This window comes from Enhydra lutris, unplaced genomic scaffold (assembly GCF_002288905.1).
Source record: "Enhydra lutris kenyoni isolate GAN:26980312 unplaced genomic scaffold, ASM228890v2 scaffoldscaffold29, whole genome shotgun sequence".
NCBI lineage: Eukaryota > Metazoa > Chordata > Mammalia > Carnivora > Mustelidae > Enhydra > Enhydra lutris.
The window spans coordinates 2,000,876-2,019,312 of record NW_019154113.1 but is presented as its reverse complement, the minus strand read 5'-3'; the positions used below and the strand labels follow the sequence as shown (position 1 = coordinate 2,019,312).

Sequence of the window (18,437 nt, the reverse complement as noted above, 5' to 3'; positions counted from 1 at the left end):
GCGGCGGCGGCGGCGGCGGCGGCGTCGCGGCGTCGCTGCTCCTGCTCGGCGCTGAAGCGCTCCTGTGCGCTGGTCAGGTAGTAGCCTATCATCTCCTCGTGGAACTGGTGCCGGTGGCTGGTGAGCAGCAGGCCGGCGAAGATGAACTTGCGCTCCCCCTGCATGGCGGCGCGTAGGATGTTGAGGCTCAGCTTCACGTCCGTGCTGTACTTCCAGGCGTCGCCCCGCGGCCCGCCGCCCTTTTCGGCTGGGGACGCCCCGGCCGCCTTGTCCGTGGGCGACGGTGTGGTCTTCTCCGACGGCGACGTGCTCGCCGACGCGCCCGACTCCTCCTTGCTGCCCTTGCGCGACTTGGCCTTCTTCTCCTTGCCGCGCTCCGGTGCGTCGCCGTTCTTGCCGTTGGCGGAGTTAGCGCGGCCCATCTTGCCGTGCACCAGGCCGCCCAGGCCGCCCATGTTTTTCTTTAGCTTGATGCCCAGCGTCTTGCTGAAGCTACCCAGCTTGTTGGCCACGGAGTCCGCGCGGGTCTTGTCCTTCTCTTTGCGCTGCTTCTCCTTCTCCTTGTCCTTGCCGATCTTGCCATTATTGCTGTTGGAATTGCTGCACACCGAGTCCCGATCCGAGTCCAGGGAGTCGGCCAGGGACTGCACGTCCTCCCCCACGGAGGCTGTTGGGGATTCCGGTTGTGCCAGAGGGGCCTGTAGCGGTAGAGGGTCAGGGAAAGAAGGAAGGTGTTTAGATAAGAGCCATCCTCACGTAGGACCAACAAAGGCAGACCACCCTGGCTCCCAGTCTGCTAAGGTGGGGCCTTGGGATCCCACTGCCCCAATCCAGGATGCCTTTTGGTGAGCTCAGGTTGCTGGTAGCCTGGAAAGCCGATGCGGGGAGTTTGGGCAAAATGAAGATACCCACCTGGCTCTGAGTTCCAGACCCTAACATTTTAGAATTACCATGCCCAGATTCTGCCCTTCTAGCCCTGGCAAGGCTGGTCTATGACCAGACACAGGTCCCAGCTGGCCTCTAGAGCGAGAGGCCTTCTGGAAAGGATCACACTTCACCCGCATCTGTAGGTGTCTCTCCTAAAAAGGGTGTCTCACCTATTCATTCCAGGCAGGGGATAGACCTCTTGCCCTCACATTGGAACAAATATGCCCTCAGTTCCAAGGATGACCATTTTACTCTAGGGTTTCCTTTCCACAGACAGACAATGCAGAGTGTTAAACTGAGGATTCTGAAGCAGGACCTGCGCTTAGCAGGAAAGATGTTACCATTCCCAGAAAAAGGTCTCCTAGGGTGTGAGGAGGGAGCATCACTGTGAACACCTTGGGCAAGGCTTACGGTCAGCCAGTAAGGAGGGCAAGGCCAGTGTGGGCACCTGGAGGACCATGGGGGAGGTGGAGAGCCTGAGAAAGGCAGTGAGTGCAACCTACTGCTGCCTTGTGGAGGCTCCTTCTTGAGGGAGGAGAGAGAATTCCCACAGCGTCATTGGGTGAACAGCAGGAACCTCCGACTAGAGGCTGAGTGGCTGGAGCTGGTGCTTACCCGGAAATGGGCTTTTCCTGGCCTCTAGGGGAAGATCCTGGGAGAAGGCCCCATTGTTCTGTCATTTTATTGTTGTCCTCTCCCTCCCCCAAGTAAGTCCAAGACAGGGGTCCAAGAGACCTCCTGCAACCAAGTCCCCAGGAGCAAGCAGGAGCCAGCCCTCACCACCTCCCAGTCTGAAATTCCTTTCTTCCTCTTCCCACCCTGTCCTGGGTCTGGAAGGAGGAAGAGGTCTCAAAATGGTTTCTCAGTGACACAGAAGGGCGGAAGCTCAGGGGTTTAGCCCAGGAAAGGGGCTGTGCTTGGTGCTGGCAGTGGCCATTGGTGGGAGCTCAGTGAAGAAGGAGCCCTGGCTGAAATGTCCTCGGGGTGGAAGGTTGTTGCGGGGCCCTAAATCTGACATGGCGGCCGCCATGGCTTGGCAGGGGGTTCTGCTCATTGCGATGCTGAGCTATGTCCCAGACCAAGAGCCTCCCGGTTCTAGATCTAGAGTTGCTGTCTTCGCACCACGTGTGTGTGCTAGGAAAGAACACCCCCAGGAACACGGGCATCGTCCAGGCAGTTGACAGGTCACTGTGGAGGTTAAGAGGCTGGACTCTGGAGCCAGGCTGTCACCAGCTGTCCCCTTGTGTCCTCAGTATAATGGGTATCAGTACCTGCCTCCAGGAGTCTTATGAAGATTAAATAAAGGTAAAGGCTGATGTATGAAAACATCCTGAGCAGGGCCTGGCATAGCCTGGCTACCGACTCTGTGCCAGGCACCACCCTACTGCCTTCCTCCAGTTGCCCTTTTAATATTGCTTATGAGCCCCACCTCATGGCCATTGGCCAAGTGTACTGATGTCTAAGGGGGTCTTTTTTTTTTTTTTTTTAAATACATGTAATACGAATCCCTTTCACTGAGGGTTCACTATTGAGATAACAAAAACATCAGTCAGACATTTAAAGTGAATCCTTAGCATCTCCAAGCAGGGACAGAACAGACTCTCCCTGGGGGAGGAGCCCTGTGGGGGCGGGCAGCTCCTCTTCTCACTGCCCTCCCAGAGGATGGAGAAGGCGGAGAGAAGGAGGGGGCGCTGAGGAATTGCGCTCCCGGTTCCCTGACTTTTCCAAGGACCCACACACAGTTTATAATTAATTCTGCTCCGCTGCAGCACATTGTGTTCCGATCTCGGCAGAGATAGTTTTGTGTTGTGACTTGCCTACGGTTTGTTTTCTGAGTGGGTGTGTTTATTCCTTTCCTTCTGGAGAAAATAAAGGGACCAAAAAAAAAAAAAAAAAAAAAAAATCCCCACCAACCACCTCCCTAGCCGGAGCGAGTGCCTACATACGACACGCAAGCACGCGGGCAAACACGCTCCAGCTAAACCCGAGACCCCTCTCGCCAGAGCCAGGCCGGGCGGGTGGGGGCGGCCGGGCAGGCGCTGGGGAGACCAGCCACCCGCCAGCGTTTGCAGGCTGCGCCCCCCGCCCGCGCGGGCGGCGAGTGAGCGGCCAGGACCCAACCAGCTGGTCGGGGCCGGGCACATGCCAGGCTCACCCGGGTCTCCGAGGGGATCCGGATCCACGTCACATTCATGTAGCTGTGCAGAAGGTTCAGCTTGGCTTCTAGCGACAGGATCAGGCTGGTGAAAGAAGAAGACCGAGTGAAACGCGCCCCAGCGGGCCCGCGCTTGCCCGCACGCACCCCGCCCGCGGGCACGCCAGCTGTCTCCGGAGGAGCACGGGCGGCCCAGCCCATGCCGGGAAACCCCGCGACGGCCGCCCTTTAGGGCGTTGGGGGAGGGGCACGGGGGAAGGGCTCACTGGGCCAGCCGGGCGTTATCGTTGTCGTCCTTGCCCCACTCCCAGTCCTTCCCGGGGTCCACGGCAAAGTGCAGAGGCAGCAGCTTGTGCTCCGAATCCGTCAGGGGGATCACGGCTGGAACAGAAGAGAGAGACGCGGTGCCAGGTGGCCCACGGGCGGGCTGAGAGGCTCCAGGCCCCAGCAACCCCCAGGGAGGCCAGAAAAGGGAGTTCCAAGACCAGGTGTCTCCTTAATTAAGGAAACCGAGTGGAGACGAACACAGACCGTCTGTGCCAGCAGGAGCGTTAAGAGCACAGGTGTCAAAACCACTACGGAGAGTTTAAAATACTTCATATTTATTGTGGGCGTGGAAGAGCAGTTGGAGACATCACCGGGGTTCTGCTAACGATTTGGGTCTGTAAGAAGGGAGGTACCGCGGTTTGGCAGCAGACAAAAAAACCCAAAAAACCAAAAAACAAACAAAAAAACCCAAAAACCTATTGCTGTTTCTGTTATTTCGGAGGAAGGACCCAAGCCGGGCTCTTGGTCACCTCACAGTGTACAAATTAGGCAAGTAAGGGCTGCCGCCAATCTGCTCATTTGTGAACGCATTCAGTAATTCTGTATTAGTTGGGGGGGGGGGGGGGGGGAGCTCCCAGGTAACCAAAAAAATCTCATAATCTCAGGTGGTGACAAGTACCCTGCAGAGTGAACCACAGACTCCGGGGTGTGGGGAGCTATGGCAAGCCTTTTAGGGCGGGTTAGGGAGGCTTCTGAGGAAGTAACGTGTAGGCGGAAACTGCAGCGAGGACAGACTGGCCCGCACCCAGGGATCCATTCATCACAAACGCTCCGGAGTGAAACGCCCACCTGGGGAAAGTCTTGGCCCATCTCAGAAAGGCTGGGGCGGAGTGGGGGTATTCACAGGGTTTGCCTGTATCTGCTAGAAGCTTCTGAGCTGCTGTGGGACCCAGCGCCCAGTGAGAACAAGAGAACAGCTTCAGCAGCTTGCTCCTCCCCTGGGTTTACCCTACCTCCGCCTCCTCACTCTGCCCCTCCCTCCTCCTCCCCCTCGCCACCCCGTGGCCATGAGCCTGGTGTCATTTCCCGTGATTCATGGCAAGGGTGTCACGGAAAGAACAAAAAAGCAAATAAGTAAATAAAATCTATGACTGAATACTATTAAGAGTTGACTTTCTAATAAAAAACTGCAAACACTGACTCACTGCTGCCCTCCAGTGTTGCTGAGAGAAAATAGGAGCACAAATAACCCTCCACTCCCAGATAAAGGAAACACTGTTTTGCTGGGGGTGGGGGGTGGGGGTGTTTCTGTTTAAAGTGGCTGGGGACAGGCAGTACTGTGCTCTGGTTTGGTCGGTCCAGGGAGGCTTGGTCTGCCCCAGCCATAGGCGGCTGGGTTCTGCCTTGACATGGCCATGACCTACAGGCTGCCCCTCCCAGGACTCAGTGGCTGGGTAGTCACGCGCAGGGAGGGCTGCATGCAGGGCTGCGTCAGGACCTGCCTCCCTCTGGCCATGACCAGAAGCCTTTCCCACAGTTCCACGATTCAACACGAATCAGAGAGTTGGCCTGGCTTCCCACCCACTGGGAAGGGGTGGGGATGGCAATGGATCCTTCTGTAAACACTTGCTAGGGCAGCATAGCTCTCTGGAGTGCTTGATAAAGGCACTGATTCCAGGCCCCCAGGCAGATGGACAAACCAGAATGTCCAGGGAAAGAAATGAAGGGTTATATTTTAATTAAGCATCCTCTGTGACTTTTAAAATCATACAAATCTGGAAAATATTGTCCTAGAGCAATAACCTGTTGGAAGTAGTTACTGCAGGTACAACTTGGGCAATTTGGGTCTGGCTGTCCACTCCTTCCTGGGGGAGGGGTGCTGCTGGGAGGTGTCCGCCCAGCCATGGCTACACTTCCCAGCCCCCAGCACTTAACAGGAGCTTGGCTCTACTGATGGCATGAGAGCAGAAGCATTGTGGGAGGTGCTGGGCAGTGTGGTTAGGTGTCGGCGGCCTTATCCCCACACCCCTCCCCATCCTCCTGTATGCTTAAAAGGGTGGTGCTAGAAGATGGCAGGGGTGAGCCTCTGACTCCCCCACTTGGAGAAGATCTACTTGCCAATCAGGAACACCCGTTTTAGACTTTATTTGTATGAGAACCAAACTTCTCTCACTATGATTTTGGTTTATTTGTTTCAGATAAACCAACAAACATAGTACAGATCCACATGCCCCTCAGCCTCAACTCCCTACCACGGGGCTCCTGGGAATTTTTATCCTCAGTCTTTGGATTGGAACTGACTCCCTGGGCTGTGCCCTGCTGAGCAGAAGGCTGGACTCACCCGAAGTTGCTAGAACCTGACCACTTAGAAGGGTCTTGGGCGCCTCTCAGCATGAATGTTAGTAGGGTGAGGGCCAGGTACTCAGGCTCTAGGGACATGCGTGCTTGCAATGAAAGGCATCTCTTTTCTCTGCAGAGGGTACAACTGTGGCATGTGGGTGAGGGCGAGGGCCAGAGGGACTGAGAGACCAACGCAGAGCTGCACAGGCCTGGAAGGCCTTGAGAACAGGCCCTCCCTGCAAGCATTCGCCGCTTTGGATGCCTCTGCCTCCCACTTTACACATTCACTTTTCCCAATTGGAAACCTGGCCTCACCCTGTGAGATATGTAGTGATGGGCGACTTGCCCTCTGGTGGCAATGTCAGGAACAGCAAATGCTTTTCAAAATAAGCCAGCAAATTGTTTTTTTTTCCTTGAAATGGATCTCCTATTTAACCTGAAAACATACAGACACCATCTCAAACCCGCCTGGACATATTTTCAGTACTTATTTTCCAAAAATGAATGGACATTTCTGGCTTCTGTTTCCAGAAGAGTGTGGTGCTATCATTACAACAACAAGCTAGACAAACTGCAGATACACAACTTTCCTTTAACCCAGTAGAGAGTGGAAGTCACAGGGCAGCCAACTATCTCCAAATCTAAGGACAGATGGGTGGACACAAGGAGAAATGGACATGACTTTCACTGGGGCAGACTCAGCTGGACTCTGGTAAAAAGAATTCAGCTAAAATTGTTTATAAATTGGTAAAGGAAGAATGCAGCCTAGTGAAAGAATATTTAGAACCCTGGGGACTATAAGGGAAATTCAAATGTACTTGTAGACCCCTTTCCGTGGGACCCAACCTGGTGCTCACAAAAAGATTGGCAAGAGTTCTGAGAAGTGTTCTTCATAGATCTTGCTCCTCTATCTATACTAAAGAACAAAAGCTTAAGTTGTGAGGGCAGGGCAGTAAACACTGTTGGCCTTAGGGCCCTGGGGTCTTTCCCCAGTAATGCTTGAGGTGGAAGGAGGAAATAAACAAAACAAAACAAAAAAACCCCCTCTTTTTCCCTGGGGAAGAGGCGGGGACTACATGCTGAGCCCAGAACTGCTGCTGGGGAAGTTCACTCCCTTTCTAAGATCCAGGACACAATACCAGCCTAAGACAGAAACTTAATTAGAATAACAAAAACATCAACCTTCCCACTTCCATACCCAGGCTAACAAGCTGCAAGTAATAGCAGAAGAGGGACAGAATTTGAAGAAAGGATGCAGGAAGAAGACTGCGAGAAAAGTCTTCCAGCAAAACACAAGATATCACTAGTGAAATTTTAAGGCTGAGTGCCCTAAGGGCAACCAAAGTAGCAACGAAACCAAAACCTACCTCAAGTCCTGACTAGACTAATGTAAGCCCCATGCTAAAGACATAGCAAAAGGTAAGGCACACTTAATTCCAAGAATCAAAATGATGTACCTCAGTCTTTATTGTTCTATTCAAGATGTCTAGCTTTCAACAGAAAACTGCTAGCATAAGAAAAGACCAGAAAATCCCCCCTCAACATGTTGACAAGAGACAAAGCATTTGACAGAACAAGACTCAGCTATGACACAGGTATTGAAACTCTCAGATGTGGAATTTAGAATAACTGCTTAATAAGTTGAATACTCTAATAGAAAAGGGGGATACGATACAAGACTTGATGATTAATTTCTCTCCAGCAGAGAGGAGAAACTTAGAAAAAAGAATCAAATGGAAATGCTAGAAATGAAAAAACACAGTAAGAGGGATGACGAATGACTTCAAGGGGCTGATCAGTACGCTTTACACAACTGAGAAAAGAATCCGTGAACATCAAGATGGATCAATAGAAATTACTCAAATTGAAACACACAGAGAAAAAAAGGGTTGGTGGGAGGTGGGGGGTGGGGTGGGATGCACAACAGAACATCCAAGAGCTGTGGTGCAATACCAGACTGCCTAGGATCTGTGCAAGTATGATCCCAGAAGGAAAGAGAGCACAAGACAAGTGATATTTAAAGAAATAATGACTGACAAACATTTCCACTGTGAATGACAAATACCGCCATAGATCCAAGAAGCTAAGAAAAAAACAAGTAGGAGAACAATTCCACCACCAACACCACCGAAAATATCCCTATGGTTAGCATATTTAAATTGCTGAAAACCAAAGACAAAATTGTAAAGGTAGCAAGAGAAAAAAGACACATTACATACAGAGAAACAAAGATAAGAAATACTGCAGACTTTTCATGATAAAACAGGTAAGCCAGAAGACAATAGAGTGACATCTTTAACATGCTGAAATAAAAAACTGCTAATCCATAATTCTATACCCAGAAAAAAATCTCTAAACATGGAGACATGCTTTCTCAAACAAAAATAAAAAAAATTAATTGCTTATAGAGAAAAATGTGTATATATATTGCACTAGGAAATATTAAAGGAAATTGGAAATTGTTTAAGGGAAGGAATATGCTACCAGTAGATACTTGGATTTTACATAAAAAATGAAAAGTAATAGAAGTGGAATAAGTGAATATGAAAATAAAACTCATTTTTCTTCCTTTTAATTGTTCTAAAAGAGAGCAGCAGTGTATTATGTGTTCATAGCATATGTAAAAGTAAAATGCTTGACAGTAATGGCACAAAAGATGGGAGGGAAGGATTGGGAATAAACTGTCATAAGATGCTTATATAACACATGAAGTAGAATATTCCTTGAAAATTGAATCTAATTAATTAAAAAATGTTCATTGTAAACTCGAGGGAAATCACTAGTAATGAAAAATAGAGGCATAGTAAGTCAATAGTGGAGGTAAAATGGAGCCATTAATAAATTTGTTTAACCCAAAACTCACTTATCCAACCATATGATTAATACCATTAAAAGTAAATGGTCAAAAAATACCAATTAAAAAGCAAAATTGGGGGCACCTGGGTGGCTTAGTCATTAAGCATCTACCTTTGGCTCGGGTCATGATCCCACATTGGGCTCCCTGCTTAGCAGGAAGCCTGCTTCTCCCTCTCCCTCTCCCCCTGCTTGTGTTCCTTCTCTCACTGTGTCTCTCTGTCAAATAAATGAGTAAAATCTTTAAAAAAATAAAAAATAAAAAAATAAAAGGCAAAATTGTCAGAATGGATAGAAAAAGCAATACTCAATTCTACTGACTACAGGAAATTCATTTAAAATATAAAGACACAGGGGCGCCTGGGTGGCTCAGAGGGTTAAGCCTCTGCCTTCGGCTCAGGTCATGATCTCAGGGTCTTGGGATCAAGCCCCGCATCGGGCTCTCTACTCAGCAGGGAGCCTGCTTCCTCCTCTCTCTCTGCCTGCCTCTCTGCCTACTTGTGATCTCTGTCTGTCAAATAAATAAATAAAATCTTTTAAAAAATTATATATATAAAGACACAAAAACTAATGATGCACTTTATGTTGGCTGCTTGAATTTAAATTAAATAAAAACAAAAAAAGGAAAAATAAATAAATTAAAGACACAGATAGGTTAAGAGATATTCACTAAGTACAAAAAAGCTAGAGTGACTATATTAATGTCAGATGAAGTAGACTCCAGAACCAGGAATGTTACCAAAGATATAGAAAAACATTATGCAATGATATAGGCTCAATTCTCCAAGAAAACATCACAGTCCTACATGTGTGCATGCACTTAATGACAGAGCTTCAGAGTACTAAAAGCAAATACTAACAAAAATGAAAGGAGAAACAGACAAATCCATTATGATTAGAGACTTCATCATTTTTCTCTTAGTAATTGACAGAATAAGTAGATAGACAATCAGAAAGGAGGCAGAAGACCTGAACATCATCAGAGAGCTTGAAAGAATTGACATTTATAGAATGAAACTAGATCAGAACACATTCATTTTCAAGGGAACATGAAATATTCACCAAGATAGAACACATTCTTAGCCCACCTTAGCAAATCTGAAAGAATAGAAATCATAGAAAGTTTGTTCTCAGACCATTACTAAATAAAACTATAAACATATAACAGAAGATATTTGGGGATTCCCCAAGTATTTGGAACTTAAACAACATTCTTCTAAATAATCCCCGGGTCAAAGAGGAAGTCTCAAGGGAAATTACAAAAATAGTTTGAACACAATGAAATGGAAACACAATATATCAAAATTTGTATGATGTAACTAATCAGTACTCAGGGGAAAATTTATGGCACTAAAATGCTTATATTAGATAAGAAGAAAATTTCCCAATTTGTAATCCAAATTTCTGCTTCAAGAATCTTAAAAAAAAAAAAAAAAAGAAGCAAATTGAATTCAAAGGTGGGGAGGAGGGAAATAATAAAGAGCAGAAATCAATGAAACTAGAAAGATAGACAAATCCAAGAAATCAAAAGCTATTTCTCGGAAAAGACACATAAAAACAATGGATTATCCAAATTCATATTTTAAGAGGTTAGGATAACTGGTAGACTAGGCTTTTAAATGATATTAAGATGTTAATATTCCTACTGAGTCAATGCACATTTATCATACCTTACGACCACATTTTAGAATGTTGAACTTTTCATTGTTAGATGATTGTAGATTTAAATGCGGTTATAAGAAATAATGCAGAGAGATGCTGTGTATCCAACCCCTAGATGCCTCCAAGCTAACATCTTGCATAACTGGAGTGTATTATCACAGCCAGGATATAGACTGGTATACTCCATTTCTCTGCAATTGTCTTTCTCTACAATTCAGATTGTATAAATTCTCCATGCATTCATTTGTGTGTGTGTATTTGGTTCTATGAAATTTTATCACATGTGTAGATTTGTGTAATGCCCTCAATCAAGATACAGAATGGTTGCATCCCTACAAGGGTCCCTTGTGCCACCCTTTTATGAACATGCCCACTTCAACACTTCATGCCTGTCCCTTATCCTTGTCCACCACTGTGATGGATGAATTTATATGTCAAGTTGACTGGGCTAAGGGATGCCCAGGTAGCTAGTAAAACATATTTAGGGTATTTCTAGAGGAGATTAGGATTTGAATTGGTAGACTGAGAAAAAATCATCCTCACCAGTGTGAACAGGCATCATCCAATCCATTCAGGACTTGGATAGAATAAAACGCGGAGGAAGGAGGAGTTTGCTCTTTTTTTCTTGAGCTCAGATGTCCAGCTTCCCCTGCCATTGGACATTGGTACTACTGGTTCTCACGCCTTCAGACTCGAATGGGAAATTGTACCATTGGCTCCCACTTCTTGGGTCTTTGATCTCAGAACTGAATTATACCACTGGCATTCCTGGGTCTCCGGCTTGCAGATGGCAGGCAGATGGTGAGAGTTCTTGGCCTCCAGAAGTGTGTGAGCCAATTCCTAAAATAAATCTCTTCTTATATATATCTGTTTATATCCTACTGGTTCTGTTTTTCTGGAGATCTATGACTAATAGAAGCACTCATCTGTTGTCCATCTTTATAGTTTGGCCATTTCAAGGATGCTACGTAACCAGAATCATATAGTATGTCATCTTTTGGGACGGACGTTTTAAATTCACTGTAATTCCTTTGAGAACCACCCAAGTCATTGCATGTATCATATTCATTTCTCTGTACTGCCGAGCAGGATTCCATGGTATGGATGTACCATAATTTCTTTAATCATTCACCCAGGAAAGACGTTTGGGTTGTTTCCAGTTTTGGGCTATTACAAATAAAGCTGCTACAAACATTTGTGTATATGCTTTTGTATGAACATAAATTTTCATTCCTTTGGTATACAAATTTTTTTTTCTTCTATGTCTGGGTCATGTGGTAAGTGATGTGTAGTCTCATAAGAAACTGCCAAACTGTTTTTTTTAGAGTCTTACTTCTTTACCCGCAGTGTGTGAGAGATCTGGTTTCTCCACATCCTCTCCACCATTTGATATCATCACTTTTTAAAAATTTTTAAATTTTTAAAATTTAAAATTAAAAAATTTAAAACCTGCCGTTCTGATAGGTGTGGAGTGATAGCTCATTGTGTGTGTGTGTGTGTGTGTGTGTGTGTGTGTGTTTTAAGATTTTATTTATTTATTTGACAAAGAGAGAAATCACAAGTAGGCAGAGGCAGGCAGAGAGAGAGGGGGAAGCAGGCTTCCCGCTGAGAAGAGCGACCGATTCGGGGCTCGATCCCAGGACCCCAATATCATGACCTGAGCCGAAGGCAGAGGCTTAACCCACTGAGCCACCTAGGCGCCCTTCATTGTGGTACTGTGGTGTTAATGTTGGGCATCTTTCAATGTGCTTATTTGCCACCTGTACCTCCTTTACGATGACATGTCTGTTCATGGCTTTTTCCCATTTGGATTTTTTTTTTTTTTAACTGTTGAATCTTGATAGTTCATTGTATACTTTCAATACAAATCCTTTGTTGATATGGGGTTTTAAAATAGTTTCTCCAACTCTGTTGTCTTTTCACTTCTTAATTATTGCTGTTTTGTTCATTTGTGTTTGTGTTTGTTTTTGCTTTTTTTTTTTTTTTGCGGAACAGAGGTCCAGTTCATCAGTTTTTCCTATTTTTGGATCATGCTTTTGTGTCATGGCTTAGGGTTCTTTGGCTAGCCCTGGGTCTCCATATTTTCTTTGAAGTTTTATAGTTTTACATTTTATATTTATTCCATGATTCATTTTGAGTTAATTTTTGTATTATTAAGATTTAGGTTCAGGTTCATATTTTTGCCTATGGATGTCCAATTGCTTTATCACCATTTGTGGAGAAGACACTCCATCCTCCATTGAATTGATTTTGTTCCTTTGCCAAAAATCAGCTAAGCATATTTGTGTGGTATTATTTCTGGGTTCTATAGTCTATGCCATTGATCTCTGTGTCTAACCCTCAATCAATACCAGGCACTGTTATCAGGAGCTCTATATTCATTACTTACAATTCTTTCACGAGTCAAAGGATTCTTGTTCCAATTTTCCAGAAGAGGAAATGAAGGCTCTGGTATATAAATAACTTGCCCAAGCCAAAGTCAAAGTTGTGATTTAAATGTAGGTCTGCCTTACTCCACAATGTACAGTTTTTTTTTTTCTATTATGTCACACTGCCTTTCTCTGAATTACCTAAAGTTAGTACATTGGGAACATCTAATCTTAATTTGTTCTTTATTCATTCAACATTTATTAAATACTTCTCAGGTGTCTTGAAGCTAGAGACACAAAGATGAATAACATATCATGTCTGGCTTCAAGATGTTCAGGATCTGGCTGGTGAAGAACAGGGAGCCTTCAAAAAGCAATCTTTGTTGTCCCCTTTCTCTCCCTGATCCCACCTCTCAGCACAGCCACAGCTCGGTTCTCTGTCTGAGAATGGTCTCTGGTTGGCCTGATGTAGAGTCCCTGGGTGGGCAAGGAGTTTGCATTCTTGTACCTCTGGGAAAAATCAGACCCACTTTACTAGGATTTGCTTCACAAAACCTTGATGTACAAAGCAATGGCAGTCCTTTACCTCTGACTACTGCAAGGAAAGGGGCTAGCTCCTGGCGGATGAGCCACGGATAGCCTCACACTCCAATCTGCCCACTGGTTTCTGATGGGGTAAAAGTTTCTTTCCTACAGAACTTTTCCCCCAGACAAATTTCCGCTGAAGAAATTCTCTTAGTGGGCCTCAGGTTACCAGGAAACTGTCCATTTCCTCTGGTCATATGTGGTATCACCAAGGCCTCTCTAATCTTGGGGAGAAGGCTGCCCCTAGTGTTGCCTGTTCAGGCCTATGGTAGATGGTGCTGGGTCACTGTGAGCACACCATGCTGTGCCTGTCCCTTCCAGGCTATCCTGGCCACACTGCCTCTATCATTACACAGTTCAGATATTTGACATATTAAGTACCCATGAAGGCAAGTTGTGATTTCTATGAAAATCAAATGGATTATTGGAAGGCAAGTTGAGGTAGATGTAGGTATCGGGCACTGACAGACCACAGGTGGGGCAGTGGGAACAGCCTTTCCCAATGGGGATAGTTTCTAGCACAAATATTGTTTAGAATTATAGGACATGGTGATGATGCAAAGCCGACTGACTTTGAGTTGGTTTTATTATTGTTTTAAAATTCTCTCTAGACAGTGCCCCTCCTTCCTGTATACTCTGGGACTGGGTGCTCCCACTGACCCACCCGTATACCACTGTGTGAAAGAGACAGCCAAGGAAGACTGGAAATAATCACTATAAAAGGCCGGGAGAGTTTGTACTTTGCATGGGCTTCGCTCCTTTTGAAAGAAGTTTAAGGGGAACTGGTAGCACTCACATTAGAGGTATGACAACTACAAAAACAAAGAACACTAGAAAGACAGTAACAACAGAAAGGAGTCTGGCGCTTCCTGTGCACATCCTACGTGGAGTTGACTCACATGATCCCAATGATTCGTGGATCCACCTTGCAGAAGAGGAAATGGAAGCCCAGAGGTACTAAGTGTCCTAACCCATCATCCAGGTAGTTACCAAGCCAGGATTACAGGTGGAAAACACAATTTCTACAGCTTTAATGTTTATATGTAGGTATGGTCTTTGGCTTGGTCAGTGGTCTATGGACTAAACTTGCTATATAGACTGAATGTGTCCTCCCAAATTCGTATATTGGGACCTATCTCCTAATGTGATGGCTTTTGCAGTTGGGGCCTTTGGAAGGTGATTAGGTCATGAGGATGGAGCCCCCATAACTGGGACCAGTACCCTTGTAAGAACAGACACAAGAGAGCGTGCTTTCTGTCTGTCTGTCTGTCTCTGCCATGTGAGTACAAGAGAAGGCAGCCATCTGCAAACAAGGAGGAGGTTCCTCACCTGATGGGAGATCTGCTAGCACCTTGATCTTGCACTTCCAAACTCAGAACTATGAGCGGTAACATTTCTTTTGTTTAAGCTGCTTGATCTATGGTACTATCTTACGGCAGCCTGAATGGATTCAGACAAAACTGGAAAGCATGCAGACTGGAATTCAGGGACTTGTACTGCCAAAGAAATGCTCAGGCTAAGGAAGCTCAACCCCTGGGCTCCTGAACACCCAGAGTGGGTGGTGACAGTCTCAGCCCCCAGTGAGTGTCCTTGGTGCATGCACCAGACATGGCTGCCAGGGTCTTCTCATGCTGTCATGCTAGTCGACCAAAAAGCTTGCTCCCCATGTCCAAGAGGACAGGACTGAAGGACTGCCATGCTTTGCTTCTCTCCCCTCTTCTGAGGGGGTTTTGGTGGGGAGCAGTGTTCCACCAGCACACACCAAGGACCACACACAGTACCTGCAGGTCCACAAAAAGCCCAGTGCAGCCTGCCGGAGGGGCTGCACATGATGCTGTTTGGGGCTGGAGCCAATTCAGGACTCGAGGGAGATGGTGACTGGTGTGCTCCTTGGGGAGTGCTCCTCATGTGCCATGGAAGGCATGGTGGGGGAGCCAAGCGTCTGGCCTGCTGTGGAGCTCATCAGATGGGAGCCCTGTCATCAAGGCACATTCCTGCTTTCACATCTCTCTAGGCCCTCAGGATTACTGGTCAAAGACCCTCAGCCAGTTCTTCCCACACAAGCTGACCACAGCTGGTGTCCCTTTGGAAACCAGAAGGACAGAGCTCCATGACCTTGAAATCCTTCCTGGTTATCCTGGCTACCTGGTGGCTCTTTGCTGGGTTTGTGGGTCAAGAACCAATTTTAAAGCAACAGCCCTGTCTAGTTCCCAGTCCCTGGGGTGCAGGGGTCTGAGCTAAAATTCTAGATGCTCCCCACACCAGTTCTTCCTTTTTTTCTATAACGAGGAGCCTTTGTAGACAGAGGCTTCCTCCTCAGGGGCTGGGCTCTGGGCTCTAGGAGGAGCAGCAAAGGAACGTGGCACAAAGTCCAACGAGGTTGGCTGCAGACCACAGGGGGAAGGCAAAGCTGTGCTCTTGCCTTCTACCCTGAGCTTTATCTTTCAGTGGTAATCTGCAAACTTAGAAAGTGGCTAAAGACAAGGGAGGCTAATTGCAAAGACAATGAAGGTAATTTGCATTCCTTAGGCACCTTCTGGTTTCCAAAGCCTTCTTGCTTTGGAAATAAAATAAATTTATTTGATTCTTATAATGTCCTATAACAGGTGGGTTGTTCCATATTTTCTCTGTTATTGTACTGAGACAGGTACACAGATGGGCCAATTTGTTTGGAATATGATAAAGTGACTTTGAGTCAAAATCACTTTATTTTAGATTATTATATTTACAAAATTATATTATAAAATTCATTTAAATGGGGTACTTCATACTGATAACATGTGAAGAGAAATTTTTACTTAACAAGAGATGGTGCTGTATATTATAAATCAATCCTGTGAGAAAAAGCATGGTTTGTTGTCAGATAGATGGGAAAGGAAATTTTAGACTCTATTTGGTTTGGGCAATAATGAACTAAGAATTGACATTGAATTTAACCATGAGATGTGCATCAAATACAAGATTAAAAACTGCTTTCATGACCTGTTATATGGGGTAACTCTGGCTCCATAAAATCCCCAAATGACTCATTTTTATAAATATGGCATACTGTTTTCTAAGTGGCAAGAGAAAAAGTTTCAGGCTGCTCTTTGCAAACACTTCTTTCCTGCAAATATCCCATTTTGAGTCTCTGTTTCCAGTAAGTGAACAGCAGACTCTGGTGTGATCATCTGTAAACACTGGTCTTAGCTGTCTGGAGCTGACTGACAGTTATGTGAGCATCACTGCCCATGTTCTTATTCACACTGGCACCCCCCCTCCATCTGTGACCAGTGGGATTTTTAGGGACCGTGGTACACTGCTTTCTGGGTAGTGTGAGTGGGAGGCCTGAAGGGACAAGGGCAGAGCTCCTTGAATTCTCTGTGGCCCCTGGATATACTCCAAAGGCTGTCAGGTTGTTTGCACTTAGGAGGAAAAGATTATTTAAATGATTACCTTATATATTGATTTTTTAGAAATAAATAGCCCCGAGTTACCAGGTGCCAGGTGCTGGTTTATCCCAAGCAAGCTTTGGTTTGGGTACCACTTGCTGTACCCCCTCTCTGGGAGAAGCGCGTTCTCTGAAGACCACCCATTTTGGCCAACTCTCCTTTCTGGAAGTCACACGGTCCGACTTGTCCGAGCGACGCTTCACCAACTACAGCTGCTCCCTGGGGAGCAGGGATTGTCTGCCCTTCCTCAGTTTCCCCCACTGTCAGGTGTGGATAGAAAATGGTGGTTGCAGGGGGCTAATAGTTGTCCTTGGAAAGAACACTTCCTGCACACAGGAAGTGCACGCAAGTTGTGGTGTGGCTGTGGGGTGCAGACCCAGCCCAGAGCAGGAGTTTACAGAGTCATTTGAACACGTGGTGTCAGGGAAGCCCACAGGTGTCACGCCTGTGGCCACCGGGGGGGCCCTCCCTGCAAGCTGAAAGATCACATCCCAGGGTGTCACGGGGCAAAGGACTAATGTCTTCTGAAGCATGGATATGGAAACTACCAAGAAAGTATACATCATTTTATTTTAAAAGTCTTAAAACGGATCGGAAAAGCCTTGCACCTTCATCGTGCCCACAGCCCACACCTGACCAATCTCTGCAGCCCCCAGCCTTCCCTCTGCAAGCCCCTGCCTCTCCCTACAAGCAACCCTGGTCTGCAAGACACAGGAAGACTCTTGTACTTGGAGGCAGCTGACCTCACTGGTGGGTGGGGAGCAGCCCGGATGAGGCAGAAAGAGCTCTGAGAGAGTAGTGAGTTCGGGGCGCCTGGGCGGCTCAGTTGGTTAACTATTTACCTTTGACTCAGGTCATGATCCCGGGGTCCTGGGATGGAGTCCCGTGTCGGGGTGGGGGCTCCCTGCTCAGTGGGGAGCCTGCTTCTCTCTCTGTCTCTGCCCCTCCACTCGTGCTCTCTTTCTCTCACTCTCTATCTCAAATAAGTAAAATCTTTAAAAAAAATGTATTGAGTTCTTTCAGAAGATTGTTTCGACAGGGAAGACACTTAGATGAGAGGTTTAAAGAATGCCTCTTGCATTTTTAAGCCTTTAGGAGCTTGCACACACAGATGAGACATGCTGGCCCAAGCAGGAGGAGGAAGCGGGTGGTAGGAAGAAAGGTCTAGGTCACAACCTAGAATACACTTTTTTTTTCTTATTTTGAGGCTCCCAGAACATTGTTCCTGAGACAAAAGGACAAGATGACTGCCCCGCTGGGGCCTGTGGTGACTGTATCTATTGGCTTTCAGTCCTGGGGTGCTGGGAGGTCTTGGTGTGGGGCACTCTCCACAGGGTGTCCTTTGTGTGAGGCAGGGCACCACAGTGGCTGTGTGATGACCACACTTGACAGTGGGGGATCAGCAGGTGTCCTGGAGCTTGACTTTCCCAGTCTCCTCTCCCACCTGCCGACGGACTCAAACAGCAGTCGGGGCTGCTTGTTCCTGAGCTTCTGGCTCCACTGAGGTCTGAGAGCCTCCTACATTGAACCCATGCTGGTAACTGCAGTGTCAATGCGGTTTCCATGTCCCTCTCCAAGTCGAGATGCCACGTGACTCGAGGGCACAATCTGGGACTTTCTACCCTTGCTCTAGCATCCTGCATGGCAAGAGGAGACATTGGGAGCATGCCAAAGCACCCCATCAATGCCTTGGGGTCTCCTCCAGCTGCGGACACTGGTCGCTGGATTTGGGGCGCCTGGCCCTGAAGATAGTTGCTGCCTCTCAGCTCTCTCTGTATGAGCCCAGGTCATCTAGTGAGGCTCTGCTTTGCTTGCACTCATGCCTGAGGCCCCAGAGCCACTGGGTCC

General features: G+C 46.8%; 1 protein-coding gene across 1 annotated transcript in view; it reads right to left on the bottom strand.

Moving 5' to 3' along the window:
- Positions 1–18,437, bottom strand: part of LOC111152541 (OTU deubiquitinase 7A) — a 358,579-nt gene that overhangs the window by 1,213 nt on the left and 338,929 nt on the right. Inside the window, exons 12-14 of the mRNA XM_022511027.1 lie at positions 3,349–3,463; positions 3,083–3,167; positions 3–698 (exon numbers count right to left, since the gene is read on the bottom strand). Coding sequence (XP_022366735.1) covers positions 3–698; positions 3,083–3,167; positions 3,349–3,463 — 896 coding nt within the window. The remainder of the gene's footprint in view (positions 1–2; positions 699–3,082; positions 3,168–3,348; positions 3,464–18,437) is intronic.